The sequence below is a fragment of the Jaculus jaculus genome, chromosome 1, assembly GCF_020740685.1.
Source record: "Jaculus jaculus isolate mJacJac1 chromosome 1, mJacJac1.mat.Y.cur, whole genome shotgun sequence".
NCBI classification, from domain to species: Eukaryota; Metazoa; Chordata; class Mammalia; order Rodentia; family Dipodidae; genus Jaculus; species Jaculus jaculus.
The window spans coordinates 42,873,646-42,893,625 of NC_059102.1; the positions used below are offsets into that span (position 1 = coordinate 42,873,646).

A 19,980-nucleotide genomic window follows, 5' to 3' on the forward strand; every position below is an offset into this window, starting at 1 on the left:
AATAAAGCAAAATAAATACAAAAATTAAAAATAAAAACCCACACAATAAGCAATGTTTTCAGAGAGAAAAAAATGCAATATATTGGGGAAATTGGAAATTGTTGAAAAAGTAGATAATGCTCTAAAATGATATACTGTAAGACAACAGCAACAGTTACTTGAAAAAGAATGTAAATGCTGAAATGACTAAAAGACGTAAAAGCCTCTGCAAAGGAAAACTGGTCAATAAAAAGTAGGAAAGGTAATGCCTGGTGTAGTATTTTGTTGTTGTTTGACTTTAATTATTTTTTGGCAATAAGCATAAAATCTTTCAAAACTTTAAAATATGAGGATAATAAGAAAATAATAATATAATCTTTTAGCTTATTTATGAATAAGGAAAAACTCATTCCACTAATTAGCACCAACTGATAAAGTCTAATGAAACTGAAGGTTATAAAAGCAGGACAGGTGCTAGAAAGATGGCTCCGCAGTTCAGGTCCTTATAAAGGCCCAGGTTCAGTTCCCCAGCACCCACGTAAAGCCAGATGCACAAAGTGAAGGATGCATCTGGAGTTTATTTGCAGCAGCAGGAGGCCCTGGCATGTCCATTTTCTGTCTATCTCTATGGGTCTCTCTTTCTCTTTACTTGCAAATAAATACAGATATATTTTAAAAAGCAGGACATCCTGGGCTGAAGAGATTGCTTAGTGGTTAAGGCACTTGCTTGAGAAGCCTAATGACACACGTTCTACTTCCCAGATCCCACATAGGCTTGATCCACAATGTGACACATGCACAAAGTTACACATGCTCACATGTGTAACAAGGTGGCTCAAGTTTCTGCAGTTCAATTGCAATGGCTAGAGGCCGTGATGTACAAATTCTCTTTCTCTCTCTTATTAAAAAAAAAAAAAAAAAAAAAAAGCAGGACATACATAAATCCTTAACTATAGGTTGGTATGTAATGTAATGTGATAGTTATAAACTAAGAAAAAAATAATTATTTCCTAATCCAAATATGTCTTCTTTCTTCTGACTTTTCAATGTTATCTTGGAATTAATTGTTTTAAAATTTTTTAATCATCACAGTTATGCTTCTCTGACAATCAATAAACTATATTATTTTTCATTTGCTATGTATTTATTTTTTTATAAAATAGCAAGTGATGCTAGCCCGTATTTTCTTTTTTTTCTTTCTTTTTTTTTTTTTTTTGGTTTTTCGAGGTAGGGTCTCACTCTGGTCCAGGCTGACCTGGAATTAACTCTGTAGTCTCAGGGTGGCCTTGAACTCACGGCGATCCTCCTACCTCTGCCTCCCGAGTGCTGGGATTAAAGGCGTGCGCCACCACGCCCGGCTCCCGTATTTTCAAAATATAATTTCAAAATCACATTTTGCACTTAGCCCTTGACTATGTGCAGTGTTAGGATGTTCATTAGTTAACAAAAGATTGCTGATTTCTGTTTAGTTGTCTATCCTTCATTAATACTGTCAATCTTTGAAATCATTTACAAAGGTAAAGATTCACAAATAGCTACAGTTTGCTATACCAGTTATCTTGATAAGCAAATTGCTAAGAACAAAGGTTAGGTAAGGTAGAAAGCAAAATTCATACAATTCACTACAACTTACACTGTTATATCTGTGTTTACAATAATAGAAAAAAATCTTAATTAAAACATTAGGAAAGAAGCCAACTCACCTTTTTGCACTCATCTGTTCTCTTAGCTTACTGTACATTTCCAGCACTGCATTAAAAAACATATTTTGTTTTCAAAACATAAAAGAATATTTTGAGAGACTGCAATAAGTAAAGCAGGCAAGAATATAACAAATTTATTAGTTATTGCTATGAGTAGTTAAAACTGATATTTTCAAATAAAATGTATGTTTCAAAAGTGAAAATATTTTAATTTCTACATTTTGAGTATTACATATATTAACATATTATATTGAACATAGAAATTGGTAAAAATAAATACATGCAATTGAGATATTGACTTACTAATTTGCAATTATTCTATTCTGAAATTAATATTAGAATTAGAAGGCTGTACTTATTATTTGAGAGAAAAATTAAGTAACCATAAGATTCATTAGTTCTAATTCCAACATAACTGTCACCCAGGCGTGGTGGCACACACTTTTAATCGTAGCATTTGGGAGGCAGAGGTAGGAGGATTGCCATGAGTTCGAGGCCACCCTGAGACTACATCTATGTCAGCCTGAGCTAGAGTGAGACCCTATCTCGAAAAACCAAAATAAATAAATAAATAAAAATAACACAACTGTCTTATAATTAAGTATACAAGAAAACTTACACCAACCCTACAAAGAAAGAAAAAACGTCAAGTACTAACAGCAGAGTGAATTATAACAAAGGTAGAAATAGACCAGCAAAGCATCTTTATTCATTTTATCCTTTCTATAAAGACCCAGAAGTTATTCAATAAAATTGTAATAAACTTTTTCAATTTTCCTAGTGTCTGACACAATATAGTCATATATTACCAACTAGGGGATGGATAAAGGAAAGAAGGTAGCTCTGGAGGTAGAAATTAAAAACAAAATAAAAAGCCGGATATGGTAGCACACGCCTTTAATCCCAGCACTCAGGAGGTAGAGATAGAAAAACCACTATGAGTTCAAGGCCCCTGAGACCACATAGTAAATTCAAGGCCAGCCTGGGCTGGAGCAAGACCCTACCTTGAAAAACCAAAAATAAAATAAGAACAACAAAATATTTGCATGAACGCAGAGGTGCTGTCCAGCCTTGATCAAAGGCAAAGACAACAGCATTAACAAAGACTTGCCCTCTGCTTCCCTTCACCTTTCTCTCTCATACCAGCCACTAAGAAGTCAGCTGGCCTCAGGTCTTTGCCACTCCCTCAGTACCTTACTTTCAGACTTACTATCTAAAATCATAAAGAACAAAGCATTCAACCCCAGAGAATGTCATCATGGCTCTTACAATGAATCTAAGGGTGACAGAGATATTATTAAGCATCATCCGAAGGATGTGCATAACTTACCCTCCAAATCTAAAATTAAAAGTAGACATTTTATGTACTCAATGTGCAAATATTTCCAGTCCATCACATATTAAATGAAGTGGATTTCCATTGACTCTTTGAAAAGCTATTCTCATTAGTGAGAAAACAATAACTTTTTTAGCCAGGACAATCTATTGACAGTTTTTAACAATATAATTTGTATGATATAAATATTATACAAGACATTCTATTCCCCTAGACAGAGAAGATTAAGTTTCTTCCTAAAACAGCAAGTTAAATCAGATAGTGAGATGGATTACCTTACAATAAGAAAAAAAGTGGCAAATACCTGCTTGCTTTTGTTTGAACAGATGCTTTCAACTTAAAGTATGTTAGGTCTAGGTAAAGAAAGTATGTCAGAATTCATGTGATGTCCCAGTAATATCTGAGCCCTAACAAAAGACCAGAAAATAAGTCTTTTGGTAGGGTCTCTCTCTAGCCCAGGATGACCTGGAATCCACAATGTAGTCACAGGGTGGCCTCAAACTCATGGTAATGCTCCTATCTCTTCCTCCCAAATGTTGGAGTTAAAGGCATGCACCATTGTGTCCATCCAGAAAATAAGTCTAAAATATAGCAGGAAAGGCAAGAAGGGAGACCTAGCATTTTTTGTTTTCTTACCTTATCAACTAAATGAGATTGTGAGCAAAGCAAAACCAACCTGTTAAGTAACAAACGGAAAACTAGAGGTAAAAATCAGGTAAATTAGGCAAAGGCCAAAAAATGTTATCAAGACATTCTCAAAACTGGGCGTGGTGACACACACCTTTAATCCCAGCACTCCAGAGGCAGAGAGGTAGGAGGATGGCTATGAGTTCAAGGTTACCCTGAGACTACATAGTGAATTCCAGGTCAGCCTGGGCTACAGTGAAACCCTATGTTGAAAAATAAAACAAAACAAAAAAAAATTCTCAGGCTGGAGAGATAGCTTAGCAGTTAAGGCACTTGCCTAAATAGCTAAAGGACCCCAGTTCCCCAGTTCGAATCCCCAGGACCCACATAGGCCAGATGCACAAGGTGGTACATGTGTCTAGAGTTTGCTTACAGCAGTTGGATGCCCTGGCGTACCCATTCTCTGCCTATGCCTCTCTTTCTCTCTCTCTCTCGTAAATAAATAAATAAATATGTTTAATTTGTTTTTTTAAAAAAAGGCATTCTCCCCATGAGAAAGTATTCTGAGAAAAAGCAAAACAGAGAAACAAAAAAGTGGGGAAAAGTGTAGTGAAGGATGATGACACAGACACCTAACAAGGCAGAGAAGAAATGGACCAGTTAAGATTGTTCTAGGAAGCCTGGCGTATTGGCGCACACCTTTAATCCCAGTAGGAGGATCACCGTGAGTTCAAGGCCACCCTGAGACTACATAGTGAATTCCAGGTCAACCTGGGCTAGATTGAGACCCTATCTCAAAAAAAAAACAAAAAAACAAACAAACAAAAAAAAGATTGTTCTAGGAAACTGATATGACAGACAATAGAACAGGGGCTTTATAAAACAGAAATTCAGGGAACAGAGCAAACAGGAAAGGTAATCATGGGCTCTTTTGGGAAGCAATCACTAAATAATCTATAATTCCCATAACAAAGAATATTACCAAACTATAAATTTACCATGCCAAACATTATATGATAGGTAACTTTAGCTTACCAGGAAGGCATAACTGCAATTTTTCTACTACAGTTGTAATATTTCTCTGCTGAATTCGACATCGAATAATATCTTCTGTTTGTGCTATCACCTTAGAAAAGAAAACAATGTTCATATTTTTCCTTTTTTTCCCTAAATGTTCATAACTTTAAAGTTAAATAGTATCCATACATTGAATACAAATACGTGCACAGAAAAAGCTATCATTTTCTTACCTCTTTTCCAGCATCTTGAAACCTTCGGTTGGTATCAGTAACTTGCACCTTAAAAATAATTTCACCTTAGTTAGACAAATATGCATAAAACTGCCCTGATGTAACTGCTCACCCTTGTAATCAGATCATGCTTCATGAGAAACTTAGAACAAAGACATGCAAATTCAAATTAACTCTACAGCTTGAACTTGAACTTTTGATTGAAAAGGGCTTTTGTTAACTTCAATTAGTTATGACAGTTCTTTTTAACAGATTCTGTGGCAAACTTCTCAAATTTACTCAGGATTTTTGAACTTTACTGGCTTTCCTAAGTCTGTCAAACAATTCAAATCAGTGACCCAATTGACCACTGGTCCTTTTTGATAACTTCAATGAGGCCTATGTGCCATCACTGTCTGCAGGAAATGCTGATTGCATTTTATGGTAATTAAACATTCATACTTTGCTGAATGCAAACACTGGGTGGTTGATTAACATCAAACGCAGAAATCTCAATCCACAGCAACATTTTAATGCTGCAGGTGCAGGCAAAGCTCGACCTCAAATTTTCCCACATATTAAGTGACTCATTAGGTCATCATAGTAAGGAAGCACATTCTGGTTTATTAAAAATCTCATTAATTTCTGAACAAAGATGCTCAGTGACCTCATTGATGCTGTATTTGGTCTCTTGTTATCTGAATATCCTTTATGTAATGGTTTTCTAATCATAACCTTTGAATTCTGTCTACTAAGCACTTTAAATGTAAAAACAAGACAATTCTTATAATTAAACATTTCATTTTCTGAACAAATCCAAATCTCATTTAATCAATAATATTTCTGACGTACAAGAGAAAATGCAGAGCAACTTTCTTACAAAAATTATAGCGATTAATTATTTTCAGTTTGAATATAACTAACAAAACAAAATCACTGTAGTAAACTTTTAAATGATTTTGGAGGATAGCTTTTTATCATATTATATGTAGCTTTTTATCAATATTGTACTGTCATTTAAAAAATTCTGAAACTACAAAGACAGCCTTTCATAGAGAGCATGCTTTTGAGTTAATTTCTGTAAGTGGAAAGAAACCCTATTAAGTCAATGTGTTATTTTAAAAAAAAACAACAACAACAGAGATTATTCCTGTTACTAACTTAACAGCTATGTTCATACAGCACAAAGAGAAATCTCAAACAGGCACACTCATTTGTTTCTTGAAGGGGCATTTAACAGTATGTATGTATTATGTAATTCAATGAGAAAAGTAAAAGGAATTTTAATGTATTTCCTACCTTCAGTTTCTCTGCATCAGTCCTTACTTTAAGAAGTTCTGTAATAGCATCTACAAACCCCTGATGATGGAAATTACACATTTTTTCAATTTCCTTGTCATGATTACGGATACAAGCATCTAACTTTTCCATAAACTTCTTGTGTGCGTTTGGTTGGTCATCATACACAGATCTGCATGCATATAAGAAAACTAAAATTACTTTTTCAGTTTACCAAACATTTTTAAGCTCAATCTGGAGATTTAATCTCTGCATAAATGAATGGGTTGGATAATACTGCTAATATTCCAAGAGACAATTTTCAAAGAGATAGAACATGCTAGTAGCCAAAAAGGTAAACACCTCCTAAATATATCACGAGGTATCCAAAAAGAAAAGTATAAGGCTCAGGAGACCAAATACAAGTTTTACCATATTACAGCTTATAATAAAACCAATGAGTGAATGGATAAAGAATAAATGAAGAAAGTTGTAATTTCTATAGCATTTACTATGTTCTAAGAGCTATATATATTAACTCTTTAATCCTCACGATAATCCAATAAAATAGGTATTGTTTTTACTCTTGCTTTATGGATGTTATTGATCATATATCTGCTATAGAATCTCTAACCCCAGAGTGACAGCTGAAAGTTGAAGTTTGGCGATCTAATTTGCAAAGTTCATATTCCCAAGCACAGGACTGCACTGTAGCTACCACAGTGTTCCCTGAGCATGGCACAAAGCTCAGCTCATGTCGCCACAGGGGCAACACCGCCACACCCACTCCTTTACTACGCAGTAAAAGACGCACCTTGCCTGTTGGTCCTGGAGCTAAGCCTTTGGAATGCCTGGCCTGAAACATGTGTTTGTTTACTTGCGGTTCTTAAATGCATGATTTTGCAGGGGTGGTTTTGGGCTGTTGGCTTTTTAGAGGCTGAAAACCAAGGTCAGCAAGGTGGGATGTCAGCTATGTCCACTGGGGCAACAGGTCTGGGAAAGGGGCCTGAAAGGTCACGCCTAGCACTGCCCTCTACCCTGCTCAGTGTGCCCTTGCAGGTGGAAACCTGGACTCTTGCTGTAGCAAGCAGAACCACACCACCAACAGCTCTGCTAGATTCTGAGTAGTCTCACACATTTTTGAGCATTAGAGTGATTCTAAGGACTTCTTAAAGTGCACTTTGCCAACAGTTTGCTCATTATTTGAAGTTCAGTATGCTATATTCTTTCTAACAGGCCTTTGCCAATCATTTCTATAAGAAGTAATCCTTTCATCTGCAGGATAGATAAACTTAAGTCCTCAATAACTATGCTGAGATTTGACCATACATTTCTGTAATTTTAATGTTTATATATGTCATATATTTTGTTTCCCTAAATATATCATAGGTCTCTTGAGCACAGCTTGTATGCTTAGTTTCTGGTGAGTAAGTACTATAGGATAGTGATATTAATACAGGACAGCACTCATTAAGAACAGGGGCTCTGAGACTGCTCCTGCCCATCTTCTCTTTTGTGCAGATACTGCTCTCTTGATCTCATCTTGTAGAGTTAAAATCCAGGTATACAATACCATCTCTCAAATTTATATTTTATTCCTAATCTCTATTCAAACTTTAAACTCTTTTTTTTTAATTTTTATTTATTTGCAAGAAGAGAAGGAGTGCCCAGGGCCTCTAGCCACTGCAGATGAACTCCATATGCAGGTGCCACTTTGTGCGTCTGGCTTTTTACATGGGTACTGGGAAATCAAACCCAGGTTGTTAGGTTTTGTGGGCAACTGCCTTAGCCGCTGAGCCATCTCTCCAGGACCAAACTACAAATTCTTATCTCTCCAAATGGAAATCCTTGAGTATGTATCTCAAATATATTAAAAAATAAATTCCTAAATATCTTCCCCACACATGCTTTTCCCATATAATCTTCCTCAACCCAGTAAACTCCATTTTTCTAATTTCTTAACAAGCCTTGAAATCATCATTAACTATTCTTTTTCTCCACTCTTCTTTCACAAACAATCTAACAAACCTAGTCACATCTCACTATTTCCACTGCCATCATCCTTAACGAGGCCAACATGTCTTGCCTTACAATTATTGCCAATTGCTTCCTAACTGGTCTGATTCTACCTTGCTCCTCCCTTCAATATCTTCTCAACACAGCAGCCAAATGATGTCTATGAGAATGATCTCATCAAAATAAAACCATGATATTATGCTCACTTGTCTTCTGCAGCAATCCTTTGGGTCCATGAGGACTTATATAATTGTGCTTCATCTTATCTTACTGGCATAGTTTCCTACTACTTAATCTCCATTTTACCCATTCCATGCCAGTGACACCGGCCTCCTCAATTCTTAAACACATCAAGTACACTCCTTTGTTATGCAAATGAAGCTACTTCCACCTGTATCACATGCTCTCATTCCCTGATCTCTGGCTCATAGGTTTCCAGTCTTTTGTCCTCCTTTTAGAAAGGCTTTCTTTGGCTATAACCTACCTATCTCTCTTTCTTTTCTCTATCTCTCTCTCTCTCACACACACACACACATACTCACATAACTTTTCTCAGGTTTTCTTTTTGTTAAAAATGAACATCCTGGGTTTGATACACAGCACCACAAAACAAACCAAAATTTAAATTACCGCCCAATAAAATTCCAATGAAGCCAGGCTATCTCAGTCGGTAGAGCATGAGACTACATAGAGGATTCCAGATCAGCCTGGGCCAGATCAAGACCCTACCTCGAAAACCAAAAATAATAATAATAAAATCAAATTTTAAAAAATCAAAGAACTAAATAAGAGGTATTTCGTGCTAATAAATAGGAAGGCAATACTGTTATAATGTCAGTTATTCCCAGTTTATCTATAGACTCAATGCAATCAGACCAAAATTCCATCAAGTTATTTTATAGATATCAAGAAAGTGAATCTTAAGTTTACGTAGGTGACAAAGACCCAGAATAGCCAACACAAGACTGAAGAAAACAAAACTGGCATGCTGACAACTCACAATTCATTGTAAAGTTACAGTAATCAAGACAAATAGATCAATGAACAATCGCTATTCCAGAAACAAATATGCATTAATACATTCAACTCTTTTTTTCTAATGCTAGGGATTGAGCCTAGCACCTAACACTTAGCCCTAGCCAAATCAACAGAATTTTGACAAAGGACCAAAAGAAAGATAGTACAGTGGAGAAAAGATAGTCTTTTAAACAAATGGTGCCAAAACAACTAGAAATTCATATTTTAAAAAATTAATATAGCCGGGTGTGGTGGTGCACACCTTTAATCCTGCACTCAGGAGGCAGAGGTAGGAGGATTGCCCAGAGTTCAAGGCCAGCCTGAGACTACATAGTGAATCCCAGGTCAGCCTGAGCTAGAGTAAGACCCTACCTCAAAAAACAAACAAAACAAAAAGAATATACCACAAATCTTACAATTTGAGCATACTAGGAAAGCACTCTAGAGCTAAAAAGATGGCTCAGTGGTTAAAGTGCTTGCCTGCGAAGCAAAAAGACCCATGTTTGACTCTCTAGATCCCACGTAAGTCAGGCGCACAAAGGTAAGGCAAGCGTATACCCACTAGGTGGCACAAGAATCTGGAGTTTGATTGTAGTAGCTGAGGCCCAGGCATGTCAATTCTCTCTGTCTCAGGCTGGAGAGATGGCTTAGCGGTTAAGCGCTTGCCTGTGAAGCCTAAGAACCCCAGTTCGAGGCTCACTTCCCCAGGGCCCACGTTAGCCAGATGCACAAAAAGGCACACACATCTGGAGTTCATTTGCAGTGGCTGGAGGCCCTGGTGCGCCCATTCTCTCTCTCTATTCTCTCTCTCTGTCTGTTGCTCTCAAATAAATAAATAAAAATAAACAAAAAAATTAAAACAATTCTCTCTGTCTCACTCTCAAATTATAAAGGAAAAAAGAAAGAAAGATCTATACCACTAAAGCTCTATCACTATCCTAATGGTGTTGTGGGGGGGAAGGGAGGCATTCAATAGCATGTGTGGTGTGGTGTGGTATTTGTGTACAGTATGCATGTGCAGATGAGAGTGTCTGTGCATGCTAAGAGGCCAGGAAGCACTGAATGCCATTCCCTCCAATGCTCACCTGTGTATTTCCTTGAGTCTCTCATGGAGCTGTGGTTTTCCTGAGTCCCAGAAATTCTCTGGCTTCTGCTCCCCATAAAACTGGAGTTACAGACATGCATGGCTATGCCCAGCTGTTCATATGGATTCTGGGGAATTGAACTCATGGTGGTCTCAGACCCTCTCTAGACCTTATGCTTATGACAAGTGCTCCTGCCTGCTAAGCCATCTCTCCAGGACCTGGCACTGTTTTTAATTTTTATTTATTTATTTATTTTGGTTTTTCAAGGTAGGGTTTCACTATAGCTCAGGCTGACCTGGAATTCACTATGTAATCTCAGGGTGGCCTCGAACTCAAGGCAATTCTCCTACCTCTGCCTCCCAAGTGCTGGGATAAAAGGCATATAACACCAGAACTGGCCTGTTTTTGTTTTTTTTAATATTTTATTTATTTATTTGAGAGACAGAGAAAGAGGCAGAGAGAAAGAGAGAATGGGCACGCCAGGGCTTCCACCCACTGCAAACAAACTCCAGACACATGAACCCCCTTGTGCATCTGGTTTACGTGGGCCCTGGGGAATAGAACCAGAGTCCTTAGGCTTCGTAAGCAAGAGCCTTAGCCCCTAAGCCATTTCCCCAGCCCCTGTTTTTAATTTTTAAGTCTACTTATTCTTTGCTGTCAGTATTATTTCTCTCTCTACTATATGGTTTAAAAATTGATAGTTAAGAGCCAAGAATGGTGACTCACACCTAAAATCCAAGCACTTTGGAGGCTGAGGTAGGACCTTCTTGAGTTCAAAGCCAGCCTGGGCTACAGAGTGAGATCCAGGTCAGTCTGGGCTAGAGTAAGACCCTGTCTCAGTAAAACAAAACCTGGCCTGTAGACATAGCTCAGAAGTTAAAGGTACTAGCTTGCAAAGCCTGATGGCCTGGGTTTAATTCCCCAGTACCATATAAAGCCAGATGCACAAAGTGACACATGTGTCTGGAGTTCATCTGCAGTAGCAGAGGCCCTAGTATAGCCATTCTCTCTATCTGCCTCTTTCTTTCTCTGTTTCTCTCTCTCTCTCAAACAAACATATAAAATAATTTTAAAAATCGGGCTGGAGAGATGGCTGAGCGGTTAAGTGCTTGCCTGTGAAGCCTAAGGACCCCGGTTCGAGGCTCGACTCCCCAGGACCCATGTTAGCCAGATGCACAAGGGGGCGCACACTTCTGGAATTCGTTTGCAGTGGCTGAAGGCCCTGGCATGCCCATTCTCTCTCCCTCTCTCTATCTGCCTCTTTCTCTCTCTGTCTGTCACTCTCAAATATATAAATAAAAATATTTAAAAAATAATTTAAAAAACCAAAACCTAAAAAATTATTTTTTAAACTTTTTTGTTCATTTTTATTTATTTATTTGAGAGTGACAGACAGAGAGAGAAAGAGGCAGATAGAGACAGAGAATGGGCGCGCCAGTGCCTCCAGCCACTGCAAATGAACTCCAGACGCGTGCACCCCCTTGTGCATCTGGCTAACATGGGTCTTGGGGAATCGAGCCTCAAACCGGGGTCCTTAGGCTTCACAGGCAAGCACTTAATCGCTAAGCCATCTCTCCAGCCCCTAAAAAATTATTTTAAACAAGTGAGTTATGTAAGTTATCTGAGACTATACAGCTAATGAGTGCCTTTCTGACTGTATTCACTTATCAAATATTCATTTACAAAAGTTAACTAAAATGGATCTCTGACCTAAAAATAAATTGCAAAAAAAAAAAAAAATCCTAGGGGCTAGAGAGATGGCTTAGCAGTTAAGCACTTGCCTGTGAAGCCTAAGGATCCCGGTTCAAGGCTCAATTCCCCAGACCCACATAAGCCAGATGCACAAGGTGGTGCATATATCTGGAGTTTGTTTGCAGTGGCTGGAGGCCCTGATGCACCCATGCTCGCTAGCTCTCTGCCTCTTTCTGTCTGTTGCTCTCAAATAAATAAATAAAAATTTTAAAGAAACAGTAAAAAAAAGTATGTTGTTTTTTAAAAAAACTAAAATATAACATAGGAGAAAATATAGCTGATCCTGATGTGATACGTAATATTGCTTGTCAACTTTATTAGATCTAGAATCACTAAGAATCCTTTGAGCATTGCTAGCTTAGGTTAACAGAGATGGGCAGACCCACCCTAAATGCAAGGAACACCATTCCATGGCCGGGGTCCTGGACAAAATGAAAAGGAAAATATAAGCTGAGCGCCAGCATTCATTGCTCCGCTTCCTATGCAGTGTGAGCAGTCACCTTCTGTTTGTGCCACCATGCTTTCCCCACCATGTGCCTCTTCAAGTCTGAAACTGTGGAAGAGTTCAGAACTTTGGACTGAGCTTAACTAACTATTCTAGTGGGAGTTTGGAAGACCAGAATGCTGAGAAAAATGTGGACAGGAGAGGCCTGGCTCCTGAGGTTTCAGGGGGGATGAGGACTACTGGGAACTGGTCTGGAGGCCATTTACGTTATATTCTGGCAAAAAAAAAAAAAAAAAAAAGAGTATTTAGAACTTGAGTGAAACTAAATTCAAAAGTAATGGACTAATTTGTTTAGTGGAGGAAAGTTCAAAACAGGATATTCAGGCTGTGTCATGGCTACTGCCCACTGCTTTGATCCAAGTCTCCTGTGAGAGCACAGTAAGCAGAGCAAAAAGGTATGAAAGAGATACTATTTGGCTTTGGGAAAGAAGGGAGTTTAACACTGCAGAACAAGCTGGTGCTGAGAAAGTTGTAATTCTTAAAGGATTAGACCAGTAAAGAGAAACCTCCTGTACTATATACTAGAACCACAGGAAGAGTGCTCTGAGGGCAAGACCCCAACCATCAAAGGCTCCACTTATAAATATACAAATTCATTTGAAAGACGAGAGTCTAAATTGAGAATGCCACCAAAGCAGCTTCCAGATTTAAAACTACCACCTAGGGAAATGTTTTCCCAGGGTCAGCCTGGAAGGTACACAGAGGCAGATAGCACTGCAGTCCCAGAGACTAGACTTCATACCAAGCTCACAGCAGAACTTGACAACATTGTCTGTATGGCACTCGTTTTTTCCAGGATGAAAGATATAGACTGATGGGGGTGGGGGGGAGTAATGTTTCTGTTTGAGTTTCAATTTTGGTTTGTTTTGGTTTTTAAAGACATTTTTAAATATTTTATTATATTTATTATTACAGAAAAAGAGAGAGAGGACACACAAGGGCCTCTAGCCACTGCAAACGAACTCCAGACACATGTGCCACCTTGTGCATCTGGCTTATGTGAGTATTGGGAAACTGAACGTAGGTCCTTAGGCTTCATAGGCAAGCGCCTTGCCTACTAAGTCATCTCTCCAGCCCTAACTTTTCTTTTTAGGCATGCCCAACAGACTGGCCTTTTTTTTTTTTTTTATGTCAGAGAGTGGGAGCAAGAGAAGGGAAAGAGGGAATCGGCGCCAGAGCCCTCCAGATATGTGTGCCACCTGTGTGCATGTGGCTTATGTGGGACCTGGAGAGTTGAACATGAGTTTTTAGGCTTTGCAGGCAAGTGCCTTAACTGCTAAGCCATCTTTCTAGCTCCTGTTTTGTTTTTTGAGATGGTGCTAGGGATTGAACCCAGAGCTTCATGCAGGTTAGGCAAAAATTGAGCTACATCCACAGCCCCTTCAGAGGTAATGGGGTATTGCATCACAGTTACAGAGAGCCACTGTAGCCAGGAAATGTGTAGCAGAGTTGGAATCTCTGCAAGGAGGTCCTGACAGACCACTGCATGAAGCTGTGAAGGTATAGCCCAAGTTACAATGGATAGCCCAAGTTACAATGGATAGCCCAAGTTACAATGGAGAGTGCCAAATCATGGGCTGTCCACCCAGAAAAGCTGTAGGCACAGACAGAGCTGACCCTTGGGCTGGAGAGATGGCTCAGTGGTTAAAATGCTTGCCAGCAAAGCCTAAGGACCTGGGTTCAATTCCCTAGTACCCACATAAAGCCAGATGCACAAAGTAGTGCATGCTCCTGGAGTTCATTTGCAGTGGCCAGAAGCCCTGGAGCATCCATTCATTCTTTCTCATTCTCTCTCTCTCTCCCCCCCTCTCATTACTGCTCTCTCTCCCATTGCAAATGAATTTTTTCTTTTTTGGAAAAAAAAATAACAGAGTTGGCCCAAGACAAAGTTGTGTGTGTTGCAGGCAGTAGAGCTGGAGGAATGGGGCATCCAATCCCTTAAAGAATCTGAATGATTCTGTCATGAGCTCCAGCTGTCAGACATGGAGCTGCAGGATTTGGATCTGCTCTGCAGGATTCAGACCTGTTTGGGCATCTTTCCTTGCTATGCCCTCAGTCCTCACTTTTGGAATGGCAATATTTACTCTGTGCCATTGTATACTAGAACTATGTAACTTGGTTTTTGATGTTACAGAGGCTCTCAGTTAAGCAACTGCTTTGATTCTCAAAAGAGCCTTTGGACTTTTAAACAGTGTTGGAACTGTTAAAGATCATGGGGACTTTTGAAGTTAGACTGAATGCATTTTCTCTGCTGTGAGATGGCCATGAGCCTATGGCAACAAGGGGTAGAAGGTTATGGCTTAAAAGTGGTGTGTTTGACTGTCAAATTGATAAGGGGTAGACTTGTGATGATGAATCCTGATTGTCAAATAGATTAGATCTATAATCTCCAAGGAGACAGGCACCTGGGCATGTTTGTGAGGAAGTTTCTAAATTAGGTTACTTGAGGTAAAAAGACCTATATTAACTGCAGGCAGCACCATTCCATAGACTGGGGTCCTAGACTGAATCCTGAATTGCGTTCTGGCTTTGGAAGCTATTAGGCTCTGTAATGGCTATTGCTCACTTCTATTAGCCATGTCACCATATGTCTCCCACCATAATGGACGGAATACCCTTGAGCTGTAAGCAAAAACCCTTCTTCCCCTGAGTTGCTTTTCAAGGCTTTGGTGCTAACTTTAAATACAACACCAAAGCTACAACCCAGCAAAGATTCTGGATGCCATGAATTTTTTTAAAGAAATTATGTCAAAGGCAATGTCAAGAATAACAAGAAGAGCTACAAGCTAACTGCTATGTAAAATATGCAAAGAAATAACCTGATTTTAAAATGAGCTAAAGACCTTAACAGATACAACTATCTATCTATTAGAGCATCCAGAATCTGTAACAGCAACTGCTAGTAAGCATGTAGGGCAGAATACAAACTGGCTACAAATGTGGCTTCAGCCACACTGGGAGACAGTGAGGCAGTTTCTTACAAATCTAAACATATTCTTTCCATAGGATCCAGCTATCTGATACTCATTTTCTTTATCAGAAGCAGTTGAAAATATATGTCCACACAAAAGCTTGTGTATGGATGTTTATGTTTATAATTGCCGAAACTTGGAAGTACCAAGATGTCCCTCTAAGTTAATGAATAAACACCCTGCGCTTTAGCCAGACAATAAACTAATTAATACTGAACACTAAGCAAAATGTACCAACCCATGGAAGAACCTTAAATGTATGTTACCAAGAAAAGAAGCCAATTTGAAAAGGCTACATACTATAGGATTCCATATATGTAACAATCTAGAAAAGGCAAAATGCAAGGTGTCAGGAGCTGCCTGAGTAATTTAGAAAGATCTTATATCAAGATTGAAAATTAAAATAAAGGACTGGGGAAAAACACTTGCCTGGCATCCAAATTCCAAAACACAACTGGTCCTAAGCATTTCATATAAGGGATACTCAATCTATCCTGTGAACATATGAAGAACAGGGCTGGTTCTCCTACTACTAATTCTCATTCTTTCTGGTACTCTTCTGACCCTTGTCATAGTCATTTGCTATTCCAGACATGAGTACTGCATGCAATCCAAGCTAATTCAATGACGTGTCACCTTGATCCATATCAATGAACACAGTACACAGAAAGTGTAATCAAGATGAAGGAAAAAGTCTTACTAGCCTATGTTCATTGTACAAGACAGGTTCCTCAGTATGCTATTTAATCTCTGAGAGGTGCTCATGAGCAGTAGTAGCGCAGGTGCACACACACTCCGGTGTGCATGCAGCGAGCAGAGGACAACCCAGGTGTCAGTCCTCACCTTCCACCTTGTTTGATGAAGCATCTTGTTCTCTGCTGCAGACTCACAAGTCTGGCTGGCCTGCAAATTTCCAGGGCTTCTCCTGCCTCTGACTCCCAGCTTTCAGTGAGGGCTGCGATTGTAAACGTACTACCACATCCAGCTTTACGGGGATTTATGGGATCCAAACTCAGGTCCTCACACTGGCACAGCAATTGCTTTACCCATGAATCGCTTCCCCAGCCTCAGTATGCCATCTTCACGACTGTGTATCATGTGCCTTGAGCATACTCCCTCTCTGTCTACTCTTGTCTTGTCTTTCCTCTCTCCCTGCACTGCTTCCTCTTCCCAAACAGTCCTCCCAGGGTGAAGGAAAGTTGTAAACCAAAGAAACACATTGCATTTAAAGAAACTAATAAAAGAGTCAGCTATGAAGACATCATCTGCAATCTTAGCATTCAAGTGGCTGAGACATGGGGCTGGAGAGACAACTCAGAGGTTAAGGGTCCTTGCTTACAAAGCCCAGTTGCCTGGCTACATCACAAAGTGGCTCATGTGTCAAAGCTGTATGCAGTGGCAGGAGGCCCTGACTCTCTCTTTCTCTGTCCTCCCTTCTCTCTCCTAAATAAATAAAAGTATTTTTTAAAAGAGGCTGAAGGAGGATTGCCATGAGTTCAAGACCACCTTGAGACTACATAGTGAATTCCAGGTCAGCCTGGGCTAGAGCTAGACCCTACAGCTTAAAAGAAAAAAAGGGGGGGGGGCTGGAGAGATGGCTTAGTGGTTAAGGCATTCACCTGCAAATCCGGGTTCAATTATCCAGGACCCACATAAGCCAGATGCACAAGGGGTGCATGCATGCATGCATCTGGAGTTCATTTGCAGTGGCTGGAGTGCAGTGGCATGCCCATTCTCTCCCTCACCTCCCTCCCTCCCTCTCTCTCTCTCCCCCTCTTTCTCTCAAAAAAATAAGAGGCTGAGACAGGAATGAGTGCTAGGCCACAGTGAGTTCAAGGTCAGCCTGGACTGCATACTAAGGACCTGGAGAGGACAGGGATAAAATGAAATAATAGAGGAAGGAGAGGGGGTGAGAGAGAAGAATGAGACAGAGACAGAGAGGAGGAGGAGAAGAAGGGGAAAGGCGACTTAGACTAGGATTGGAAGAGGGTGGCCAACCTTCTCAATCTGTCAAGGACTGCCCTGGATTTAGTTAAAAGTCTTCCATCCTAGGAAACTTCTTGGTTGCAAGCAAACCAGGTTAACTGGCCACACTAAGCCACCTAATCTCATTTATGATTCTAAGGCTAGAGATTGCTCAGTAGTTAAGGCACTTTCCTGCAAGGCCTAGTGACCTTCGATTCCCCAGTACCAACATAAAGGCAAATGTACAAAGTAGCACTGCATGTGGAATGCATTTGCAGCAACTAGATGCCGGCCTGCCTGCCCTTCCTTCCTTTCTCCCTCCTCCTCCTTCTCTCTCTCTCCACCCCCTCTCTCCACTCTGTCTCTGAGTGCAAATAAACAAACAAAATGTTTTTATAAAGATCATGTGCTAGAAGAACCCCAAATGAATTGAAGGTCATCAAGTATGACCATTGAACAGTCTCATGTAGGAGCTCCCACAATTCAGATTACAGGAGTATTGTAGTATAATATGCAATACAGGAATTAGCAACTTGTTTTCTAATGAGATTTGTATTTAACTGGCAATAATCTGGAGAAATGGTGGAAGGAGAATAAGGATAGAAGCAGAGATGTGCTCTCCCAGTGAACAATGCCACAGAAAGGAGTTACAACTGCTGCTTATGCCTTAATGATAGTGGTAATAACAGTAACCAGTACTGGAGCTGGAGAGATGGCTCAGCACTTAAAGGCACTTGCTTGCAAAGCCTGATGGCCCATGTTGGATTCCCCAGTATCCACATAAAGCCAGATGCAAAAAGTGGCAAGATGAGTCTGGAGTCCATTAGCAGGTCCTGATATGCCCATACTAACTCTGTGTATGCCTCTCTCTCATAAAAAAATATTTAAGCTAAAAATAAGTAAATAAAAGTAACAAGTATTTATCATGTAGTCAATGTTGTAGATGCACTATCTCACTAAACAGTCACCACAGATTAGCACCCCAGTTTAAGGTCACTTAGAAAATTGAGCCAAGGGCTAGAGAAATGGCTTTGTTGTTAAGGCACTTGCCTGCACAGCCAAAGGACCCACATTCGATTCCCTAGTACTCATAAAGCCAGATGCAAAAGGTGGCATTCCACAGTTCATTTACAGTAGCTGGAGGCCCTGGCGTGCCCATTTTCTGTCTCTCTATCTGCCTTTTTCTTTCTATCTCTCTCTCAAATAAATAAATAAAATCAAAAAGAAATAAATAGGACTAGCAAGATTGCTCAGTGGTTAAGACACTTGCCTACAAAGCCAAAGGACCTTGGTTCAATTCCCCAGGACCCACATAAGCCAGATTCACAATGTAGCACATGCATTTTGAGTTTGTTTGCAGTGGCTGGAGGCCCTATATTCTCTCTCTCTCTTCCTCTTCCCCTCTCTCCCTCCCTCCCTTTTTCTCTCAAATAAAAATATAAAATATTTTAAAAATAAATAAATAAGGAAATAGAGCCAGGATTTAAGCCTCAGTCTACCTGACCCAGTGCTCTTCATTATTATGTTAAATGGACTTTTTCCAGTCAGCAGTGGTGATAAGCAGCATGGAGTGCAGAGGGAAAGTAGCAGCAGAGGAACCAAAAAGATCACCTTTGAAGATCAGCAATTGAGAATGACTCAATAGGGAATCCCTGATGTGCACTGCTGCACCCATCAGGTGAAATCAGCCAGTGGACAGAAAAAGGGGATAGGAACTGAGGCATAGCTAATTGTTAGCAGTATTAAGTTGCAACAAAATGAGAAAAATATGAAGCATGGAAAACAGAGGCCCAGACTTGTCTGAGTTCGGTTAAAGAAACTCTGAAAAATCTATTTTTTTTCTTTGAATAATCATCACTATTGTCTAAAATTTTGAACTGCAGGGCAGGAAAGACAACACTGTTTAGTACTATTCACTCTGAACCGAAAACTGGTTAATATATTAACCTAATATATTAACATGTCATATATATTACTAAATTTTTAGCAATATATAATCTTAATGAAAATAAGTTTTTCTTCAAGATACCCCCCACAAGTGTTTAATGTTTACTGGCAAAGCTAATCAAGTTCCTAAAAATAAAGATTTATTTATGAATAAGTATGACAAAACTAGCAAAACAGAGACATAGAAAGTTGGTAAATGTTGTATCCCACATCCACTAATGTGGAAACTAAGTGCTCCACATACAAATAATGGTGTCAAGATAAGAGTTCAGTCATTCCTTCCAAATGCTCATAGTAAATCTTACTTCTGGCAAAGTTCAATGTTACACAACAAAAATTGAGGTGTAAAATCAAGTTTTGTCTTTTAAAAATGGTAACTTAGAAACTTTGTGTGAGTAGAAAGTAAAGATAGTTTGTTATACTAAAGATTTTATTAACATATTTTAATCTTGGAAGCTAGAAATGTATGTCTCAAAACTATACCAGAATGTTTGAAAGTACACATAATCTATCTTAATCTTATCTTAATCTTATCAAATTTTTCAAAGTGCTGTGTTGAAACATGTTTA

The 19,980-nt window shown here is 39.2% G+C and overlaps 1 protein-coding gene across 2 annotated transcripts in view; it reads right to left on the reverse strand.

Annotated features, from left to right (window-relative positions):
• The window catches only part of Exoc6 (exocyst complex component 6), a 192,708-nt gene that overhangs the window by 143,987 nt on the left and 28,741 nt on the right, over positions 1-19,980 (reverse strand). For both annotated transcript variants that reach the window (XM_045141871.1, XM_045141870.1), the window contains 4 exons: positions 6,174-6,345; positions 4,896-4,943; positions 4,681-4,771; positions 1,683-1,728 (listed from right to left, as the gene is read on the reverse strand). In XM_045141871.1, coding sequence (XP_044997806.1) covers positions 1,683-1,728; positions 4,681-4,771; positions 4,896-4,943; positions 6,174-6,345 — 357 coding nt within the window. The remainder of the gene's footprint in view (positions 1-1,682; positions 1,729-4,680; positions 4,772-4,895; positions 4,944-6,173; positions 6,346-19,980) is intronic.